This window comes from Styela clava, chromosome 14, assembly GCF_964204865.1.
Source record: "Styela clava chromosome 14, kaStyClav1.hap1.2, whole genome shotgun sequence".
NCBI classification, from domain to species: Eukaryota; Metazoa; Chordata; class Ascidiacea; order Stolidobranchia; family Styelidae; genus Styela; species Styela clava.
In genome coordinates, this window is record NC_135263.1 from 10,652,050 (window position 1) to 10,676,366 (window position 24,317).

General features: G+C 34.6%; 1 protein-coding gene across 2 annotated transcripts in view; it reads right to left on the reverse strand.

Annotated features, from left to right (window-relative positions):
• LOC120341320 (E3 ubiquitin-protein ligase rnf213-alpha-like) overlaps window positions 1–24,317 on the reverse strand; it is a 62,107-nt gene that overhangs the window by 17,358 nt on the left and 20,432 nt on the right. For both annotated transcript variants that reach the window (XM_078120153.1, XM_078120152.1), the window contains exons 24-48: window positions 23,934–24,072; window positions 22,952–23,133; window positions 22,557–22,740; window positions 21,616–21,747; window positions 20,398–20,600; window positions 19,522–19,713; window positions 19,268–19,421; window positions 18,440–18,657; window positions 17,413–17,605; window positions 16,671–16,872; window positions 15,518–15,655; window positions 14,222–14,348; window positions 13,171–13,309; window positions 12,372–12,581; window positions 9,038–9,262; window positions 8,477–8,661; window positions 7,599–7,899; window positions 6,400–6,569; window positions 5,642–5,801; window positions 5,006–5,208; window positions 4,170–4,307; window positions 3,455–3,674; window positions 1,687–2,998; window positions 594–1,107; window positions 248–418 (exon numbers count right to left, since the gene is read on the reverse strand). In XM_078120153.1, the coding sequence (XP_077976279.1) occupies window positions 248–418; window positions 594–1,107; window positions 1,687–2,998; window positions 3,455–3,674; window positions 4,170–4,307; window positions 5,006–5,208; window positions 5,642–5,801; window positions 6,400–6,569; window positions 7,599–7,899; window positions 8,477–8,661; window positions 9,038–9,262; window positions 12,372–12,581; window positions 13,171–13,309; window positions 14,222–14,348; window positions 15,518–15,655; window positions 16,671–16,872; window positions 17,413–17,605; window positions 18,440–18,657; window positions 19,268–19,421; window positions 19,522–19,713; window positions 20,398–20,600; window positions 21,616–21,747; window positions 22,557–22,740; window positions 22,952–23,133; window positions 23,934–24,072 (6,012 nt within the window). The remainder of the gene's footprint in view (window positions 1–247; window positions 419–593; window positions 1,108–1,686; window positions 2,999–3,454; window positions 3,675–4,169; window positions 4,308–5,005; window positions 5,209–5,641; window positions 5,802–6,399; window positions 6,570–7,598; window positions 7,900–8,476; window positions 8,662–9,037; window positions 9,263–12,371; window positions 12,582–13,170; window positions 13,310–14,221; window positions 14,349–15,517; window positions 15,656–16,670; window positions 16,873–17,412; window positions 17,606–18,439; window positions 18,658–19,267; window positions 19,422–19,521; window positions 19,714–20,397; window positions 20,601–21,615; window positions 21,748–22,556; window positions 22,741–22,951; window positions 23,134–23,933; window positions 24,073–24,317) is intronic.

Genomic DNA, 24,317 nt, shown 5'->3' on the forward strand with positions numbered 1-24,317 from the left:
AAGCCTTACAGTAATAAAGGCAACGAGTAAGATGGCAAAAAACATTATCAAATTAGCCATATGAGCACCTTTTTAAAGATAAACTGCTGAATTAGGATTTCATGATTGATTTGGAAAATCTGAGTGTTGACAAGGGCCACAATAAATGGCTTGGCGGGCTGTGGCCCGCCTGTTGCACCCTCCTGATCTAATAGAATAATGAGTAGAGATGTACATGCATGCCCTGGCATTGTCGTGTTTGACTTACCTTTAACGGCATGTTTGGTGAATCTTCAGCTAAGCCTATTTCATCAAGAACAACAACAGCCGTGTAAGATTCTAAATCTTGTTGAACTTGCAGTTGGGCGCATTGTTTGAAAACACTTTCAATACCTGCAGCATCAGTTAATGCACTGCATTGGTAAGACAGTATGTGGACCTGATGGAAAATAAACGAGAATTAACCATTTGTGAAGATCTGTCAGAAAATTTCCCATTTATGTCCCGTCAAACTTGGCATAATGAAACTCAACTAGGTTCTATATCCATAGTCTTGTCATTTCAGAAAATTCAGACTGTATTCTTTCTTGAAGAATGATATAAAATAGCTTTACCTGTTTTAATTTTTTGTAAAGAGGTGACCGAGATGTTCCACCTTGCATGTTATCACCAACAATAGTTTTGGCGAGAGACTTTGAGCTTCCGGGTTTACCAATCAGGAAAAGCGGAATACGCATGTCAGCACACACCGTCATCATGAAAACATTTTCTTGTAATGCTTCATTAGCTGCGATATTGTCATCCATTTTCATATTTCGTAAGAAAACAGCTTGGGCTGCGGAAATTTCTTCACGAATGGTCAACTCGGAAACAAGCATTCCTTCAAGACCGAAAGCATATGTGATTGCTTCTCGGAACTTAATTCTGTCGTCAAGAGATGCATGATAGCAGACACCGATGGTCTGTAGCAAAGTTCTCAGATCGCTGTTGATATCGGGCGGATCTCTTGTCATCCGAGCGTAGCGTTTCTTGATTTCCGTCTCGATCAATGGATAAAGAACTTCGCGATGTTTATGAAACCATTCGTATGTGATAACACATCGTTCAACATCTCTTAGGCTCACATATCTAAATGAATAATATCGAAAAATGTCAATGTTAAAGGAAGTAAAAATAAGGAAATTGCTTCTCATTTTTAATTAAAAATTAAAATTACTATACCATCATAGCATAATACAAATAATAAATTGGAATAAAAAAAAAATTTGATTTGAATTAAAAAACAATGAAATTTTTCGACTTTCGAATTATTCAAAACAGATTGATTTCATTCTTCCCATCCAATACATTTGACATTTATTTCAAAAAAAAAGTAATAATTTTTTTGACTGCAATTTGCCTGCTATTTCAGTTTGTTTCAGCCATTTCTGTTTCCATAAAAAACTGTATCATAATATTGAATCAGACATAAAATATGAACAATGATATTGTTGGCAGTCAAGGTTACAGCTAAAGAATGAAGATTCAGAATATGCTAGATCATGAATACGCTAGGGGTGTGCCAACCTCAGGCCAAATGCGACCCACAAGGGAAATTTGTGCGGCCCACAGTGAAGTGCTAATTTTGAATAATGTGCGACCCGCGAAACGAGTTTTTAATGCACTAGAGTCTGAGCAAAGATAGAAAAAAATATGTATTACACGAACCTGCACTCATCTTGTCTGCTTCTCATGTAATTTTGAGCTTCACAGAATACAGCGTTCACCAATCGTATAGTTTCACGATCAATTTCGAGTTTTTCCGCCAATTTCCTTGTCATTTGTTGAATATATATTCTTTCTGCTTCATCACTCAGTTGTCCAAAGTCCCAGACAAATGGTTGCATACTTGGTGGTAAAGCTACTACTCTATATACAAGGGTTCTCATAGGTATATCACCGAACAGATGTGTAGTCTCGCTGGTTCTGATTCTGTATCCCAGACCTGAATCTTCAAGCTTTCGAATTGCTTCTTTCGACAATTGTTTATACGGATTACAAGCTGCAACAAGTTGCAATTGTAATTTCTGAAACGAATTTCCATCTATTGTCAGGTCGCACATGACTTCTTTTATTGCGTAAATAGCTTCTGTCGTGTTTGCTTCATCATAAAAAAGAATCGTACTTAATTTATGATTTGCTTTATTGTCATCTGCAATGTGGCTTGCTTTGCGGACACTGCTATAAATATCAGCAACGGATATACCGCCATGAATCTTCAAAGTGATCATATTCCTGATTTGATTGTGAAATGGACCGGCTTTTAAACGACTCATAAATTCGACCATTCTTGTTTTTCCACATCCAGTTTCTCCCATGATAATGACAGGTATGCGACAACGGAATCTCATGTAGATCGCCAAAATCTTCAACACGTTATCTGTCGTTAACTCGTATGTCGGGTCTGGATCAAAAAGATCTTCAATTCCCATAACTTGGCATAAAACTCTAAGTTTCAGCTCACGAGTAAACGTATCAAAATTCAGATCCAATGATACTCTTTGTAATTTTAAGCCATTGACAAGTTGCTTAGAGATAATAGCAGGTTCTACAATTTCCCCATTTCTGTCGAGTAAATCTCCTTCGTCGCTGATATTAACATTAATAAACGTCATGGTTGTACGATCTTCGTTGAAAAAAAGATACGGATGAGTAGATTCTTCCCATTTTCGTCGGAATTGGTAAATCTGTAAACCATCAGCTACGTCTTTATCGCTTTTATCGAAATCCGCAGAACTTTCATCGGAGATATTGAGAGAGGGGGTAGCAAAATCCTGCGACATTCTTATCATGAAACGAACAGCGAACGCTTTCAAACCTTGAAGTTCTTGACCAACGATAGACTTGTCACAGAAAATGGAATTTTCACAATTTTGAAGTTGTACATTGAGGAAGCTTGCAAAATGTCTCAGCTGTGCCCATGATGGATTATACATGCAGCAGTGCTTGAGCAGGACACCGGTTAATTCCTTTGGTGTTCCTAAAATGAACATGAATTAATACAGCTCAAATCAGCGTTAGAATTACGCTCGACATCGCACCCCTGATTACCCTACGTGGGTTCGCAGTTTCAAATCTTGTAGATGATAATTATGTGCGAAAGGATTACCGAACCACTGGTTGGTTACGGCTTCTTACACCCACAAGTCCATGCATCTGAGATAAAAAAAAATGCTAACTAATCCCATACTTGACATGGACAGGTAACCGGATGAGAGGCCGTGATTCGCCAGATGATTATGCCGTCGCATCGCTTTCCTCTCCGCTGGCATAAGATATGTAAATCCCATCCTATCTGCGATTATGGGCCAAAATAAAGCATGTCGGTAAATATTTCACAGGCAAATTTCTAACCAAAATTACTACAGCCTAATTGTTGTACTTTATGTTTTTCTATCCAAAGATAGCATTTTTCTGAGGCTAAAAGCAAAATTACCTGTTGAACGTTGATAAACAAAAGCATCCAAGTCTTTTCCATCATCATAATGCATTAGATACTGGTACGGACGTTGAAAAGTATCAGAATGAAATTCCTTCTCATCCATACCAAGATATTCCTCATTTTTATTTTTCTGAGTTTCTTCAAAAACTTCTCTCGGAGAAAAACATTTGATGCTCGGAAGTAAATTCAAAATATGTCTTGGGGAGTAGCGAGCCTGAATATAAAAAAGCTATCAATTAAAATAGACTTCTTGAAGGAACATCGAGAAATCTGAAAACAAATTCAAGAAATACACCAATACATGCATTTGTAATATTGCATATCAATATTGAGATTGTATAAAAAAGATGCACAACTTTAAATGCAAAAAACGAGAATATCGGTCAGAGAGCGAAGACTTATCGATCGAAACTGCGGTTTCGATTCATGACTCTATAGTGACACCACGTGTCCCATCACTAATTAATTAATAACTCGCTAATTATACGACATAATTCATCCAAAATCAATAGGCTTCTGGTCCGAGGTATGATGAATGCACATGCACATGCACATGCAAATTTGGAGCAGATTCAATCACGGCTTCGTGAGATATTGCGTGCATCTAACAGACAAACAGGCAGACAAACAGACAAATACCTATCAACATACTTACCGAACTAAAGATCGATAAGTAATTAACAAAATTGTAGACTTGATATTATCTTACCCCTCGTTGATGTCCACAATCAGTCATTTCCAACATGTATAGATGATTATAATGACGTTTCCAAACTTTACCATGACTATCTTGAATACTTCCCAGAACAAATAGGTTGAAAGCAAAGGTCTCGATTCCTTGTTGTACCTGGAATATGAAATTTTTATTTAAAATAAAATAGTTTTGACTATTTTGATTGATTGAAGTGACATGTGCGTAATATCTACTCCTTTCTCTCTACCTATGCCTGCACAACGTACGGCCTGTGATGATGAGGTGAGCAAAAAATACTCATGCATACAAAAATATAAGCGGTCGGTGCTAAAATACAATCACAAGTTAATTTTAGATAAATTGATCAAAATGTTCAAATCACTAATTCAAATAACAAGTTGGCCACTTTCGTATAAATTATCTAAGTACTTCCACCCCTCCTTATGATTCTGGCGTCACGATTCTTTGTTACATCATAATAACTATATAAATAATAAAATAACTAATAAAAATTTGTGACAGGATGATGAAAGACCGCAACTACCAACGTTAAAATGAGTTGAATCGAACGCAGCAACAACCAATTGAATTACAGCAATTATTGTTGTCTGATGTGTAAACCAATATCGGTGCTCCAGTAGTATGTGCACCAATATGGAGGTAACTAATTCAAGTTGTGTAAATAGAACTAAAATAAGGAAAATAGGAATAAAACTATGGTCTAACGCTAACCTGGTACACACACTTCTCCAATATCTACATTAATCTGTAAGATATATTCCACTATTGTCAGGTCTTATTTAATAAACAAATTTTTCAAAACGATTGAACTAAAACAAAAAAATCCTTACAGCGGGAGTTAGATCAAGATGTATGAGCATTGTATCGTTGTTGCAAGATTCATTTTTATTCCGACGATTTAATCTTTCAATAACATAATCTGTGCTGAGATTTTTCTCCAACAAACGAATCGTCACATGATGAAATGTCATTAGTAGTGGCGAAAGATGTTCATCAAGTGCCTCTGATAAACGCTTCACATGAAGACTCTTACCTAAATAGAATGTTATTTATCAAATCAGATAAGGAACTAACATACAAGAATTGTTAGCATAATATTCCCGACCAAAAAGATAGAAAGCCAGATAACAATTTCGACTGCCAAGCACATCATTCAACTTTGCTAGTTGCCTCAGTTAGCTATAACACTAGTCAATTCAGTTTCATTCATTCATCATTCATTTGTGATGTAACAATATGTTAAAAGATTTTTCTGGTTAATTTTCTGATGAAACAACACCAAATGCGATTTTTTGATTACTCTCCGAATGCGACGTGGGCCACAGACAATGAGGCTGCGGGCCACACCCAAATAGTAAAACTGCCTGCTCTCTCTTAAGCCTAAACTGTTTTCTATCCATTCATTCTAACACATATCAACCCCCTCTGTCATATCGCAAAAGTATTGGGCAATGTTGTAGACTTACCAACGCCAGATCGTGTTGACGAAACAACTTTAACCATGGAATGTTTTTTATCAACACAAGATGCGCTGTTCATCAAATTATCATCATTAACTTTCAAATGATGTTCAAGATACAAAGAAATATCAGCACTTGCACTGATCCATTTCCCTTCCACCAAGTACTAGAATTAAAATATTCGTGATTCAATACGTAATAACACAATAAATTAAGCAGCAAAATTAGAAAATGCTAACTTCATGGAATAAGATACAGCATATTCTCGCAGCATATTCCCCATGAAAATGGTGAATTTATAAAAATTCACATGTAAGCCGACCCTACAAATTGTACGCTCTTATCGTGGTCCAGGTTGTAGCTGTGCAATTGAGTCAGCATAGTGTGATTTTGTTTGAGTACAATCAGAGTAGTTTTTAGTGTGATCAGAGTTACGCGAGCATGAACCGACACCTTAGTTTGGCAACTTTTTTTTTCGAGTTTCAAACTCTGCTCATATGCGAGGATATATGGTAATTAAAACATATCTTGTGGCAAACTTCACGTATCTCCTATCATCCGAGAGATCACTATATTCTAGCATCTTGTTTCTTGACCTATAAATTTTCCACAATTTTGAAATTCCTTACCGCTTCGAGTTATTAGCAGTGATATGTTGGTAGTCTAATATAATTTGTTCAGGATTGGTGTTGGTATCGAGTCGTTCGACTGACGAGATATTACTCTATAATTTTTTAAATATTTATAACGATTTCAGAGTATACCTTATCGAAGCAAGTTGTCAAATAATGCTGCTGTTTAGTCAATAATATGACAAGTTGGTAATTTTGATTTGTTCTCACGTCCTGCGAAAGATGATTAAAGATTTTCTCTGTTGATGCCGATACATTGAAACTCAACTTGTCAGCAAATGCAAGAATGAAAAGTAGTTGTCCTGAATTCAAATATTCACACATATATATATATATACAACAATATTTGAAATAAAAAGAGAACAATGCTCAAATATATGGACACAAAGTTGTTACCAGAACAGTGGTCGGCAAGGTCTTTGGACCAGGGGCCACAAATTCCGTCCACCTAGACTTGAGGGCCATGTAAGTGTGATATAAAAAGTTAGATTGTGTGAACAATATTACCAGTGTTACAAAAGTAAAAGTGAAAAAAAGAAACTAAATTTAATTACAATCTCAACTAATTCCTCAAGCTATTTTTTAGCTAAAACATCAAAATTTGGTTTCAGTTTGGTTGTGGCAGTATCAACCAGGCCAGATTGAATTACATAGCAAGCCGGATTTGGCCCGCAAGCCGTAGTTTGACCATGTCATTATTCAAAGAATACAGTTATGTATTGTACATTTAGCATTGTTCACCGAACCAATCACACCCTTCACTGGCAATAGAAAATTGAAATGCGTTTGGTTTGACAGTTACAGAAAAATGAAAATTCTTTGTTCAAGCAACTATAATAATTAATCAGAACACTCTAATCACTAATAGCTATGGTTACAATTAGCTAAGAATGTCTTTTTATTATAGAATTGTGCCTGTAATACATTTCGAATATGAATAAATATATTCTACGTGGAAATATTCCAATGGTAAAATTAAACTGTTAAAATATAAAGCCGTAATTTCAATCATCAGAAATTTCAAATGGCTTTAATTTAAAATTCAGAATGTTGCATAAAATTTTTTTATTCCCATTGGATTTGCAAGTTAGAATAAGGAGAAACTTTGATAATTTTCCACTACAGATGCATACCAAATATATTGGAAAATTTGGTCATATTCAAAAAAAAAAATTTGCATATATTCATGCAGAAAGAGTTGAATTCATTACTATCAGAACTTAAATTTTACAAAAAAAAATGAAAATATTATTCAAATATTCAATACCTTATGTGCATCTTTAGTTTTAAATAAATTTATTTTTGTAATATAACAAACTATCAGAATTCACCAATATTTTCGCAATGGCACATTGCTCTTCTCATAAAGCGTTCGACATCGTCTGCCGTGGTGTCTTCTGAACACAGAAGTACTTCAGATCTTGTTGGTAACGGCTGTTCTTTATTATACATATACAATGACAATGTTGTAGGAAGAATTTCATGTTCCGGACAGACAATAAGATTTGGTCTTCCTTTGTGCAAGGGTTGCATTAATTCTCTGTGAACCAAAAATTGACTTGCTCCATCGTGTAAATATCGCAGAAATCTTCCAAAATGTTCGATGCTGAGGGAGTCTTGTAGAGTAATGACCTAAAACAAAAAAAAATTAGAAATTTAAATAATCAAAAAAAAAAAAACTGTGTCAAAATATTCGGAAAAATGAATGTAAAGTACTATTACACATGCAAAAACATAGACGTAACATCAGCAAGTATTAAAGACATTTCAGTGGTACTAAGAGATTTACAAGAATTAATTTGCCATTCCACAAATTAGGGTTTTCATATAAAATACATATACTAGGTTCAGCAAAACAATTTTATTCGATATAGTAAATTTTTTAATTTAGAAATATTTATACAATTTTTAATTTTTATTTCAAAAGTAGAAATTGTAAGCCGTCAGACAAGCAGATCAAAACATACAATATCTCAACTGATAACAAACAACACGGAGAAACCAATGACCTTTACGTTCGTGTCATTTTAGATGTGATCAACATGAAAATATAATGATTTATATATTTTCCATACATGAACTTAACCCCTCAATTTTAGAATGTATTCAAAATTCCATATTCGAAACTATTTTGTCAGAATGTGTTCGGAATTGTGAAATATTCCGCTTTGGTCATTCCTGACTATAGATGAAAACAATATCTACGTACTCTTGTCTCGTCATGATATCCCGTACAAATAGTGTTGATAGAGTCAATCAATGCATTTGACGATCGACCAACGTCGTCATGTATTTGTTCTTGCAATCTATCAATAACATCTTTCAGAGTATTCTCAGATCGATTATAAAGAACTGAAGTTATCACTCGAGTCTGTTTCTCCTGATGAGTGAATCCTATAAGTAGAAAAGTGAGTATATATATGAACTCGGAAAAAAAGAGAAAATACATGTTTGGAACAGAAAAGGCTTAAACATGGTAAAGGCAAATAAGATTATTATCGAAATTTTCGGCAAATCTTTTTTTCTTCGTAAATGTTTAAAACACAAAAATTACAAATAAAAAGTGAATAAGTTTCTCTTTCAGGTAAACTTTTATTTAATTTATCATCAAGTTTTTATGCATCAAAAGTGAGGTCCTCTGAGGGCCACAAAAGGCAGTTTGCCAGCCACCGTCATAGAACATTAGCGATCACAGCAATATTTCAGCTTTCAGGTAATCTGTTTAATCTTCGATTATGTTAGTTATGTGGAAAACAAAAAACACCATTACCTGCACTTTGATCAAATTTATCAGAAAGTTCTTTTATCATTTCGTCTTCAAATGTGTTAAACAAAGCCCAGGTCAAGCAATTAGTTGTGTCTTCATAACCTTCAGCTTCCACAGCTGCCTTTGCAATAATCTCCTCCAACTGGTCTTCATCAACTAGTTTTCGAACAGCACGATTTTTTTCTTCAATCACATCTATTTTTGGAGCTGATGCTCCGGCATCAGATGCTGAAAAAAAAATTACAAAAGATTGAATATTAATTACCGTATTTCTCGGCAAATAAGTCTACCCGGTAAATAAGAGGAGGCCCATTTTCAGGCCTGAAAAATGGGTTTTTGCATATAACCTGCCAATAAGTCGGGGTAGTAAAATCTCATCAACATTGGAATCTCAAATTACCATGCAAAGGCTTTTGAGCGTTTGCGCATTCACCGCATTCATTAAAATAACTTCAAACTGTCCTTCAATTTCAATCTAATCGTGTTCAACGTAACTCGCCATTGCGTCCACCATATAAGAACATTACCGATCTAAAACAATCAATCTGCGGAAATAATATTGTGAGATAAACTACCTGATTATTTAGTTTTTACTTAGGAAGAATAAATGCTGAAATGAAAGATGTTTACGGCTCAAATAAGACATCATGCTGACAACAACAATTGCAATCCCACCTGTATCGGTAATAGCCCTTCACTGGTGATGCATACACAAATGCCGCAACTTCAAATATGAGAATGCCGATTTATTAAAACTAACCTGATGAGGATGCGGGGGATGCTATCGCTGAAGGTATTTTATGGTCCTAATTGAATAATCGGGCGACACAAAAAAATGAAATTTATCATACTCGCCTAATAAGACGCCCCAGGCCAAAATTTTGGGTCTAGAAAAACGACTTATTCGCCAGGAAATACGATATATTTTTTTTTATACAATCATTTATATTCCATTCGCTCTAAACAAGACTCTGCACAAGCAGCTACTTCTAGGTAATACTGTAGTCAGGGATGGCCAATTCGAATAAAGTATCCGAATGTATTCGAATATCTCTTCATTCGAATATCGGAATTAGCGTTCATAAGAATATCGAATATTTGTGTGACGTCACACATTTTCGACGCCGCTTCTAAGACGTTTCCGTTGAATGAAAACATTCTCGATAGAAACTTGCGTGTGATTGTTTTCATCACTCATCAGCGTAACGTGTTATTTGGGCCGTAAACGCTTTTACGTTTGTGTTATTTTCTCTAAAACGAAAATTTTCTACAAATTGGTTCCACAATAACGTACGCGCACGGAATTGTGAATCTGGTAAATACAATCATCGGCGGCGAGTTTCTAAAGACAACGCAACTTTTTGATTGAAAAGCACCAATTTAAAATACTGAAAATAAAACCGCAAACAATATAAGTTTTATTGAGGCCCGCGAAAATTTATAAAACGCTTTTCTAGGCAGTGAAAATCGCAAAATTTCGTGGGCCCACCATACACATTGTTTGGTCGGGCGTTTAGAAACATATCGTCACGAATTAAGGGCGGGATTTGCCTGATTATTCATTACTTTGAATTGCCGTCGAATATTTGAAACGCGACTTTTTTCCGGGTTGTGAGGATGTATATAATATAATTAATCTAAAGTATATTCAATCAATTTTATTGTGATGAAATAAATTTTACTACTTTACTCTTACACTTTTTACTGTAGTGTATAATTCATGATTATACATGAATTATACACTACACTCAACAGGATTTTATATCATTATTTGAGATTTTTCTAACGGCGATACCGAGTTGGCAAGTTTGCAAAAATACGAATTAAAATTAAATACATCAGGCGGTTTATCTCGTACTTTTAGGTCACAGATCGCTGTGGACCGAATAATAATGTTTTTTTTGACGTAAGAAGAAGCAACCGCGAGTTACGTTGGACACATTAAATTAATATATAAAGCTATTTTAGAATATCGTAGTTGTCATGGATTGAATAATGTACGTGACAGGATGATCATTATACGCTGAAAATACGGCTCTTTTAACGAGCGCGGAATCGCGGTGGGTGTTACAGGCGGCAATGGGAATTTCCGATTTTGAAAATCCTGGCTGCGCGGCTGGCAGTGGTGGTCATCTATTCTCTATTAATTTATTTCTAATTTCAAACACAACAATATGTTACACATATTAACAACATGGTTAACATAAATTAATATACAAATATACTGGTAGGTAGTAGAATACTCTAAGCTTAAATATTAGAATTTTTAAAGGCATAATGGATTTTTGATTGTTGTGGCTTGTTTCAGTTGCCTGTATTGCCAATAAATTTGATTACTCACAGAAAATATACACAATTATCTGAATACAAGTAGTATTTTTGTCAATAGACTTGACTATTATCGTAATATCATGGTACCAATAATAGAAAGCGTCAGACAACTCCTTGGCTATCTTTTCATATGGTCATTTGTACAAAGTGAATAATTTTAATAAACTGACTGTGTCACAAGTTGCTATTATTTTTTATTGATAGCTATAAACTATCAATTACTTTGTGTACATATACTGTTGGTTTGTGGCTTCATTCTGATATTTCTTTTGAAGCTTATTTCCTAATTTACTGGGTTTTAATGATCTAAAACAAAAATGTGTTATTTTCGATTTTAGAATGTATTCGGAATTCCAGATTCGAAAACATTATTTTAGAATGTATTCGGAATAGTTTAGTATTCGGAAATGGCTATCCCTGACTGTAGTTTAATTTCATGTCTCTGGGTGATTCATGTTCAAGTAAGCTGATATCAGTGCACAAGTTTCAATCTTAGTTTCGGCGGCTTCAGTTTCTGTTTTTCTTCGAAATATCCATGTTTTATATATATTAACGAGTGATATTTTCAAACTTTTTCAAATTAATTTCAATTTAGCATGTTGCTGGTTTTGCCCTAATTCTATCCTTCAACGACCAGACAAATCAAATGTGTAATTCAAAGAAAACTATTAAGATTACGGCGTCATTGCATAAGCGATTTTGCCATAATTACAGAACTGATCTTGGTTTATTACATGCAAGCCTAATGCTTACTAGTCTAGGTTTAGATTTCAAACATAAAAAATGGAAAATTATATTTTAACGAAATATTTGAACATCCATACTGCCCATTAGACATATCAGAATGAATGAATACCAAATTTAATATAATATGCTAAAATAAACGTTGGAAGAGAAAATTGTTAGCAGCGTAGGAGTGGAACCCAGAACATATCCAAATAAGTAGAACAATCGAATTCACACAAATTGAATTTGAAATAAAAAAAAGTAATACCAATAGCCTTACATTTCTGCTTGTCGTATTCCTCACATAATTCTTCGATCAGTTTATCATCAAATTCATGTAATAACACCCAGTCACTACATTTTTTCAAATCTTCATATCCCACTGCTTCTACTGCTGCTTTTGCGACATTTTCTGATATAGATTCATCTCGAAGCAATAAATTCACCGCTTTATCTTTTGCTTCTGATTCAGGGTTGACGTTTTCGTTTTCTAAATTCAATATTTCTGAAGTTGACAGTCAAGCTGACTTATTATTATGAATGATAATTGCTATATCTTTTTCTTTTTTTTTCACCTGAACTTAGGTTTATGGTCTTGCATTGTGCCACCAAATGTCAATTGACATTGGGAAGTGTTAAGAACATGGTGTCATTGCCCCACAAATTATCCTGCGCGTGTTTGCAAGTTCAAATCCTGCGAGGATTATTGTGTGCAAGAGGATTGCTGGACTCCTTGTCGCCGTAGGGTGATTACGAACGAACCCGCTGGTCAAAATCAAAGTTTCGTAACTTCAAATTCAATATAACTGTCAATTGGGAGATGGCGTCCCACGAAACAAACTATCTTTCCTCGCTCTATGTCTTTGCGCATGTATACTTATAACGCAAGGATGCTGTTGCAAGAATAAAGGTGACTATTCTATTTTATTTACAAGTCTTGCTGTACACAAACACAAATGCATTTCTGTAACGTTTCATTTGACTGTCTGAAGAATTCGAAACTCAGTCAGTTGAAACGGTACAGAAATACATTTGTTTTCAACTAAATTTGTATTTAATATTACACAATTCATTTTAACCTTCCGTTTCCATATTTTCTTCTTGATTTTCTTGTTGACTAGTTACTTCATCATCTCGAATTTTTGTTGCTTCGTCAAGCAATTCGCAAACCTTTTTTATTGACAAACCAGTCGCAACACTGGATAATAGTGTAGATACCTGAATATGTTCCAAAAAAATGTGGGGAAATGTTAAAATATCCATGTGAAAAAATAGACATTAAAGATTATCAAACTATACAACTAGGGTGGTTTTATGCAAACACTACACTGTGATACTGATATGAAACACTTGGAGAGAGAAAAAAGTATGAATCAAATTACCAAATTATTATTGGACTAGATAATTCTGTAAACGAGAATATCGGTCAGAGACCAAAGACTTATCGATCGAAAGTTAGGGGATCCCCCCAAAACAGCGCTCTTACTCCATAGTGACACCTTGTGTCCCATCACTAATTAATTAATAACTCGCTAATTATACGACATAATTCATCCAAAATCAATAGGCTTCTGGTATGACATATGATGAATGCACATGCAAAATCTGGAGCAGATTCAATCTCGCTTTCGTGAGATATCGCGTGCATCTAACAGACAAACAGACAGACAAATAAACAGACAGACAAATACCTATCAACATACTTACCGATTAAAATCGATAAGAATGACTATAGTTTGATTTTGTTTCCACTTTTGTAAGTAACAATTTTAGAAATAACAATATCGCATTTTTCTGAATAAATGAAAAAATATCCTGGCATAGCAGGTTCGGAACATCATGGCTTGATTCAGCCATTAGGCAAGCCCACCCAACCCCTATATAAAGCCGATGTATTTAATTAGTAAACAAATGGGACATGTGTGAGATGAAAAATTTTCGAGACACCCATATCAAGAAATGCAGAATAAATTTAGTAGGACATATGCTTAAGTTGAAAGATATTTATCCTTCTGAGTCCAAGAGACTTTATATTAAAAAGGCAACTAATACATAGCCTAGCCCTAGTTGATAGCAAAATTGGTAATAACTTTTTTAATAACGTTATTTATATTATTAATCCCTTTTCACCTGATCGGGAAGAGTGCGATTAATTCTGCAAAGAGCAAGTTCATGGCAAAGGTAGATAATTTGTTGAATATTGAATTCGTTTAGAAAATAATGTTCCATTCTCTTTGCATTGATGTGATGGTTCCACCTGCAATGATTGACGAAAAATTTACTCAAAATACATGAGAATTTTTGTCCACCTGGACCAGTGGTGAGAAAAATGCAGCCCGTGGGCCAAATGCGGCCTGACGACAAGTTTTTTATGACCCTTGAGCGACTTCACTCGTAATACATAAAAACAAAAAGTGCTCAAAATATAATATTATCTGTCTACAGATGTATGTTGTAACAATGACTGTTGTATGGCATGTTTTGTAGTGATTAGCGTAAAAGAAAGCACATCTCAGCTCAGTTCAGTCTTTTACTTGTCGAATGTTACTACCGTTAGTTTGGTATGTGCCATAAATTGAAGTTTAATAGGCGATTGTTGGAAATTAAATTGGCCTGCACTACTGGAAATGTGTTCATTCTGCCCAGTAGAACAACCACTGACATGAACATTAATAACGTGGATGAATGTTTGACATAGCCCGTCACTCTCGATGATAATTTAAAGAAATTTGATTGCATTATGTGAGGGCGGATAAGTGTATGATAACAGAAATTGATAGTTCATATATCGTATTTGAGAGACCATAAGTGTTGAAGCGACTCCAAAGTATATTTAATAAATGTCTTAATTATACAGCGAATAAATGTTTAAAGCAATAACCAAAGTAACACATACAGACATCAACACCACCAACTGAGCTGTGCTCCAGACTACTCAGTGCACATGGCCAAATCACCTTCACAGGTGGTTGGTCATGATCAGTCACCTGAAACTGATGACATCAAAGGTCATGCTCAACCATCTGGGAAAATGCTAGTTGCCAGAAATACAGCTAACAATAAGGCGCACACACACTTTTTGTTCTCAAAAAACGATTGAGTGCCATATAAGCTGGTGCGCTTATGCATGGATCAGATAGTGCTTTATGCTTTATTTCCTACCCTCAAAACCAGTACCGGTCGCGTCTTATAGCCCTTATGTATAGAAAAAACCCTAAACTAAGCAAATTATTGACAAAGCGCCGTATACCCCAGTGCTCCTTATGACCGGTAAATTACGGTACTCAAAATTAATTTGCCACACAATTAGGAAACCATAGCTGAAATATAACTTTGGTAAAATTCAGAAATATTTTCAATCTTACAATTCCCTTTAATCCGAAATGATATAAAAATAAAAACTTGAAACTCGATATAAAGCAATACCTTTCAAGTGATTCATTCAAAATATTTGACAGCTTGCTCAAATCTATGAGTGATCCTGTACCACTGAGTGGTTGAGCATCATCAGCGAATTTAACTTGAATTAGAAGGTTGTTTGTATTGCTTGTCACATCATTACATCTAGAAGAAAAAATATAAAAAAAGCGTACATATCTATGTCGAAGGAAAGGAAAGTTGATAAGGTGGTTATTAAGTAGATATTGATATAATGGTATGACAAAAAAACCTAAGAATATAATAGAAATAAATATTTGAAAATAGAAGGTGTGCTAGCTATGATATTATATACCCAAAACAGGGACGACTAAACAAAATTAAAATTGAAAAAAATTCAGTCAAGGTTAGAGTGGAATCACAAATGGACACCGATGTAGCCCTAAATTAGTATATATTTCTTTTTTTCACATTTATATTTAGTAGAGAGACATAAAAGTTAAGTAGTGTGAAAATGTGAGTAAATAAATTGGTTATATTTAACAGTAACACAGTCAAAAAACAGTGGAGAATACATAGCTGAAGTTACTGAATAATAATTTCTAAGAGAAGTTTCAGTTCTCCACTCAACACAAGTTTCTACATACACATTCCCTCCTATTCAAAGTACTAAGAAGTAGTTAAAGAGAGAGGCAATTTTTCATAACAAGAAGAATAGCAACAACAACAAAACGAGAATATCGGTTGGAAACCGAAGACTTATCGATCGATAGTTAGGGGATCCCCCAAAACAGAACTGCAGTTTCGATTCATCCGCTCTTGTAACTTGCGCACTGCGCATCGCACACACATACTCGACGGGTCTCAAAATTCTCTCGCTTTACAAAAATCTAGATCACTATATCAATAATTGATTGATAACTCGCTAATTATACGACATAATTCGCCCAAATTCAATAGGCTTCTGGTCCGAGATAAGATGAATGCACACGCAAAATCTGGAGCAGATTCAATCTCGCTTTCGTGAGATATCGTGTGCATCTAACAGATAAACAGACATACATACAGACATACCAAATACCTTACCGATTAAAATCGATAAGTAATGATCTATAGGTCCACTTTGTGTCAAATAAAAAGTAAGCAAGAAATAACGCACCAACCAATAATATTAATCAGAGTAGCCGCTAATTTTACTTACGTTATAACTGCCGACCAATTGTTGAACAGCATACAGCCAGATGAAACCAACTTGACGTAAGTACCAGCAAGTGTCTGTACTGCAGTTAATACTTCAACAAATTGTGTGACGTCAGTTTGTCCCATCTCAGCTTCTCCAGCAATCAACATTAATTTGGATTGTAAATCACAAAGAGCTTCAAGCTGGAAAACGTCTTTTTTATCTAAAAAAATAGCAATCAGAAATTTTTAATCCAAGATGACAATAACCACACCAATACCAACCAATATACTATGGCAGGGGTTCCCAACCTTTTTTTAGGCGACGCAAATTTCGTAATAATTAAATTTTGTAAAATCTCGCAACCCAGAGATATGCTCTAATACTAAACGTCATGTAGTGATTATAATGAAATTATTAATACAAAACATAAACAATCATTTTTACATAACATTTATTTCATTATTATTCATTTCATCATTTCAAAATTTGAAATCTTGCATGACTTCACTTAAGCATAATAGATGCATTCAAGTTCTAACGCTCTGATACTTCCCACATATACAATTACTATTGAGCAACACTTCAATACCAAATACAACAAAAAAAAAAATTTACCAGAAAACAAAATCAACTTTTAGGTTTTTGTTGAAAAAACAAATGACCCAAAAGAATTTTCAGACGACACAACTTTGGGTTCGTGACCCAAAGTCCAGTGGTAGCATCTATCTCGATTACTTGTATTTTTAACAAAGTTTCCTACCTCTGTCAGTTTTATCAGGTAAGATGAGATTGATACAATTTTTCACTGATGGTGATTCTTTTGCATTCAATCTACGTATTGTATATATTCCACGTTTGTTAATATCTTGAGCAAACGTCAAAGATTGTTTCTCAACTGATCCGTGGAAGTTTTCAATTCCTTGAAACCAAGCTAGCTGACTCCCAGTATCTTTCTAAAATGGAAAATAATTTTGAGCAAAAATAGTGAAAATCTGAGTCTGGATAAAAAGCCATGTAGTTGTTAGTACTGATTAGAAAATGACAATTTTACTTTCTATGTGACATAATCTGCGCTATTTTAACACATGGTGAGGTTTTAACGGTTTAGCGTCACCCACTTATACCAGTGGTTCTCAACTTACAGATACATGGCCCTTTTCAAAGATTTTTAATGTATCAAGGACCCCTGATTCTCAATAACAAAAATTCGTTTTACTTTCAATAACATGTTTCCATCAATTATTTTATTCACCACATTTATTAATAAAAAGCCAACAACTGGAAGTAAAAAAATAAACGCATCACCGTCAAAAAATCAAACAATACGAATGGTGTCTGGTGAAGGTATTTGCTGCCCACAGGAAAAAATTGTACGACCTGTGGTGAAGTGACAAATTTTAGTAGTGTGCGGGGCGCAAAACACATTTTAAATTTAGTTTAATCTGGTACATGTGAGTAATTTCAATTCCAGAGCATATACCTGAACCCAATTAATATCTATGCCTATGGCGTTACAATGCCCCAACAGCTACCTTGTTCGAAGCTAGCCCAGTGTTTTGCATTTGGCCCTTCTGTATTAGAGGTTGCACACCTTGAATTGTCGGTTTTGTCACTGAGTTTGAGAGGCATAAAAATCATGAATCTATTGATTCAAGTGACAGTGATAGCGAAAAACAAATGCAGACGCAATTCGTTCCAATTGGGTTAAAATATTAACATGTATCATATCAGAAATATTCAAGTCATCGATTTACAAATTAAAAAAACAGAGAAGAAGGCTATCTTACCCATTTGTCCATCAGTTTAGCATCCCCATTTCTATTCTTCCAAACAGCTCTACATTTATCCAATAAAACGTTCAATCCAGCTTCTTCATCAAGTTCAAATATCAATGGAGCAAAGCCCATAACAGCACTCAATAAACAGGAAACAATGTCAACTTCATATGGAGTTTCACCAGCCGATATCATTGCAAGATCACACATTACTTTTACTTCGCTTATATCTGAAAATAACATAAGGTGTTATACTAAACTCACGACAAAAAAAGAAGGGAAAAATATAACGGTAAAAATCTTCAACCAATCAGGACTTGCTGCATAGTTTCAGTAACTCTTAAATGGTCGCATTTTTACCAAGAGATGAGTCTCCAACTTTCACGAGTTATAAATACATTATAGAGGAATTCGAATGTATTCTCGGAAATTTGTTCGTTGATGGTATGTATGTAAAAGGCAAAAATAGGAAATCTTTTCAACATGAGCGGGCAGCCTTCCGATACAAACAAACCTTTCAAACGAAAAACGTAAGATTTGTTTCTTTGGAATGTGATGCTTTAACTGAAGTATGTAAAGAGTTAATCAATCAGGAAGTGGAATCATGAATCGTTCTGTTATTATGTTGTTTTTGTTGTTGTTGTTCTTTTCTATCTTAATTATCTTAATCACCGTTATTTTACTTATGGTCACAATTAATTTTACGTTGTCAATGTCAATGTAGATTATACCTAGCGATGGCATTTGCTTGTGGTTCCACCGAATCACTCCGTAACTCCCTCGGAAGTTTGAGGGTTCAGTTGGAGAAACCCTGCACTAGTACATAATGTTAACACTCACCATTCATCTTTTCTTTCAGCCAGGTAATGAGTTCCTTTTCTTTAATGAAATTTCTGAGGACATCAACATCTGATTTCGGAATTTGGCAAACAAATGGTATTTCTTGTTCATCAGCCAGTTCTTCCAATGTTGCTGTTTTGTTTTCGAGACTTGTCTAAGAGAGGAAAATTTTGACAGAAACGAACATGAAATACACTATAAGTAATCAATGTTAATATACCTCCTTTTTGCTGCAAAATGAATTTTTCTCATACCTTTTGCTTTTCAATAGCAGAAAAGTCACCGTTGAGCTTCAATTCCGTTTTCAAATGAAGTAAAACGTCAATAGTTTCTTTTGCTTTTTCAAGTTGAAAATAATTACACATCTGACGAGTTCGAAGTTCCATATATCCAACATCAGAATATTGGACTTCTTCTTCTGATTCTGAAGCAGCATCACTGTCATCCTATGTAAAACATTTCAATCATTGCATATAAATTTTTATTAAATTTGATTAAATTCTTTCGAGTGAATTAGCACAGAACAGCGTTTCTCAAACTGTGTTCCGCGGGACAGGGTCGAAATAGAACTAAATTCGTCACCATGGCGATCTCGGTCATTCTTCGGCGCCTCTGGGTTGTGAATTTGTCCCCCAACTGGCACAAAGAGGCGGACAGGCCAGAACGTTGGCATACAACAACTAGGAATTGGAAAGCTAGCACAGAACAGCGTTTCTCAAACTGTGTTCCGCGGAGCACAAGCTTCTTCGGAGTGTTCCGCGAGATAAAGATTGAAACTGGACTAAATTGGTCACCATGGCAATCTCAGTCATACTTCGGCGCCTCTGGGTTGTGAATTTGTCCCCCAACTGGCACAAAGAGGCGGACAGGCCAGAACGTTGGCATAGAACAACTAGGGATTGGAAAGCTATATAAGCAAAAATATTGGTAATCTATTTCAATTGAGGCTTTCAAGCATAATTGCAAACATAGATTTGTTTTCATATTTTTTGTGTTATTTGTCAGTGTTTGGTTGTTTCCAAAATTTAATTATAACTCAGACACGATTTTCTCCGCGGTATTGGTATATGGTCGAAGGTATGTTCCCAGTGCTGTCATTTTTAAAAATAATTATTAGTATCAAAACTAACCTGTTCACTTTCCACATCTGATAAATCAATTTCACTTTCTACTTCTGAACTTTTTTCGCTTTCACTTTTCCATGAATCGTTATCAGAATCGGAATCGCTTTCAGATTTGTTTTCGTCTCCATCATCAGACATCTTTTCTTCCTCGCTTGTTTTGGGTTCTTCTTCAACGTGCATAGGTGATTCTTCTTGCGTTTTTGGTGGCTCTATTACAAAAAATACCATCAATAAAATTGTTTGAAAATTTGTTGAAAAAACTCCAAATAACACCAAATTAAGAGACCGAAAAAATAACATTGAACATTTGTTAATCGTTGTTTTCGGCGGCGTTAAAAGTGACGAATGCGTTTAAGAGGCACTCCAAATAATATCAAATTACGAGACGGAAATAAATGAAAAAAAATGTTTTGTGATTGCCTTTTTACTTATCTGCTGTCATTTGCTTCAAATACGGCACTACACACTCTTTTACGCATCAAATACAGTGAATCTTATTATTGAATGTAATAGTATAAATATATATTACTCAATGAGATGTTCATAAAATTTGGTTAACATATTCCAGAAAACAATTTTTGATAAATTTATCGATTGCACATGCAAGTCAATTAGGTTGTATATTTCGTTACAAAACATGTAAGCTTTGTGCATATCAAAGACTGCTTGTCCAGTGTCCTATTCTAGGATGGAAACTGTGTGGTAAAAATTTTCAAGCATAGAAAAAAAATTTTTGTAAAATTTTTTATTTTACAGTGATATAATGTATATTCCGGCTCTTAGTTCGATTTTCTTTGCCCAGATTTTGCTGTGATTTAACACATATGATGTAGCCGCATCCACGTGTGCATCACATGCAAAAAGCAAATACAGATACCATCAGGTGCAGTATAGTAAATATGTAAACAAAGCGTTTAGCTTTAGCATGTGTATTATAAACATGACAAAAGAATCGATAAAATTAGAGTGTGCACTGGATTGAAGCTTAACTGACAAATAGAGGAACAAAGTTACACAATTTTTCTGCTCAACTTATTGGGCAATATTAAAAAAAAAATTAGTGCTAAAAATTGGCTTGTCTTATTTGATGGGTCAGCTCAAAAATAGGAAAATACAGTAAAATCGGTATGAAACTGCAGAATTATCTCATTCATTCACCAAAAAAGAAATTATTTGTATGGCGGAATTCAAAACCTTCAATCACTCCAATATACGCGTCCTTACCTTCAGGTTTTTCTTCTTTCTTGGAAACTAACTCATAATAATCATATAAAGTCTTGATTTCATTCTTAATTTCATCAGGTTCTCCATCACAACGTCGAAACCATTCGCTTGCTGTTTCCATTGACAAAGAGCCTGAAAAAAATTTATTGTGTAGAATTTTATTTGTGTCATTCAGTGTCTCAAAAATGCTGTGTCCCTCTCGTCCCATTTTTGGCACACTTGACCTTCTTTTCCGCAGTTGTACCACTTTTTTATTTCCAAGAAAGGGTTTTAAATTTTGAATTTGACCTTTGGAAATATACTTTGGAAGTTTTAATACTAGAACTCAAATTTTTAGAGGGATATATTTTAAAAAATTAGTTTATTATTTTTATAAAGTATTAGAAAAATTATAAATGTGAAAAAATAATTAGATAGTTAAGAGCTGGAGTAATTGAAATTTCTGGCAGCTCCAACTTCAGCGCTATCTAATATGATAAGATTGGCTCTGTTGATCCACTTTCATTGGCAATCAAAATTATACAATTAGATCTTATGTAACCAGGGTTAACAACACTCTACATTCGTTTTAGGAATTGTGGTCAAAAATAACAGGATAAATATACTTTAAAAGGTTTAACAGCTAACTACAGCACTCTTTGTCAAGAAACCAGATATTGCTTAGGAAACCTTTTTGTGTTTCCATTATGACATCATCTACTTGAAAGATTCAACTTAGTCCATAACCTATCACCGATCCCTAATAAAAACTTTCCTATTCAGCGTTAGAAATATACTCAACGTTATACTCCTAATTGTATGTGTGACATAATTTCAAATACATAATACTGTTATTAATGTTGAACTCCTTGCAGTCACATAGAAGTGAAAAGATATTGCAAATGCGCTAATTGTTATTCAAAGTACACCTCACAAAACACGATAAAATATCTTTAGCATACCTGAATCCATATCCTGCACCAATGTTGATAAGTCATTTCTGGTCGGTTTCCATATTTCATCTAATACTTGCGTCCATTTTACAATCCACAATCCAGAGTCACCCAGATCAAAATTTGAGTCTGTGCTATAACTCTTAGCCTCGACAGCACTCTGATGCCAGATTTCATGGAAAACTTTGCTATCCTAAATGGTGAATTGCATAGTAAAAAGATGCCTTTTTTAAAAAAAAAATAAAAAATCCAATTTCGACCTTCTTCGGACAAAATAAACTTCGTCTCAACCGATTGGAATGATTTACTATTATGTCAGCCCTAGTATTGTCATAACTAAAATGAACATCAACTCAAAATAAAATTGAGGGAATCTTTTTACCAGTATAATATAGTACCAGTACCTTGATAAAGTCGATGATCTGAAACTGTTTCAAAACAGAAGTTGTTAGATTGAAGAAAGAAGTTGCTTGTTTGTTTCCAGTTTGATTAAGTGAATCAGATGATATACTTGATAATGTTTCTTCATCGAAATTTTTGCTCAGTTTTTGTCGTAGTTCAGTCACATTTGCTCTTAGTTCCCCACCTTTTGATGACAATAAAAAATAGTTAAATAGCAGAGTAATAATATAAATAGTAGCATTGTTTGAGTGAGTCTGCAATCATAAAATTTCACTCAGCTAATAAATGTCAAGGTTAAATACTACTCAATTGAAGCAATTTAATTTCGAAGCGACACAATCTGGAGTTTAAAGTACCATATACTATAGTGAAATTCAGACAAACAATAAATTGAGACATCCAGTAGCCAAATGAAAATTCAGTTAGAAATGTGATTCGCAATATGACATGGCAAGGCTAAGTAACAAATGTCTTCGGACGGTTTTTGGACAGTAAATTGACAAACTCGAATTCGACTCGATATTTTCTTTTTCTGCAAGACTCAAACTAGAGTTAGTAGTTGATTACTTGGATAAATATAAGCCTTAAAAGATGAGATTTGATCTATTTGATCATCTTTTATAGCGGCCCGGTGGTGGGCACATCATGCTAAGCAATGGGAAAACGCTTGACATCGCATCTCTGATTATCCTGTATCGATTTGCAAGTTTGAATCCAGTGGGGCATAATTATGTGCGAGATACGACTTCTCACCACCGTAGGGTGGCTCACGTAAACGCTGGATGTTCACGACTTCCTCTACCATCAAATCCACATATCTGCAGCAAATAACTAACTAATCCCATACATGATACGCTATATGATAAAGCTGTCTTATCATTTTTTTCTTTACCCCCGGAATAAATATCAAAAATCCTATCCTATGCATGATGCAGCTTGAGATAGGGTGAATGAAATAACTAGGATTTAAATCCATGAATGTACCTTCATCTAGCTTTGAACAAGCAGAAATGAATCCTCTGACGTGATCTTGTGCAGTTTCGAACGCTTTTAACTGAGTTTCTTGTTGATCAATCAGATGAGTCAAATAATTATCCATTTTGTCAACAGAACTCTCTTCATGCTGAAAAGAAAAGGAGGTTTTTAGGAAAAAGCAGGAAAACCGAATATATACTGATATACAGTGTGCCTACAAAGTCATTTTACTATTGTGCACCAATGATGTTAGAATGCTTCTTATTCATTCTAATATACAGGGTATCCACAATAACGGCCCGTTGATATTGCCATATATCCTCGCATATAAGCCGGATTTAAAACTTAAAAAAAAGGGTTTCAAACTATGAGGCTGGCTTATACGCACATAAC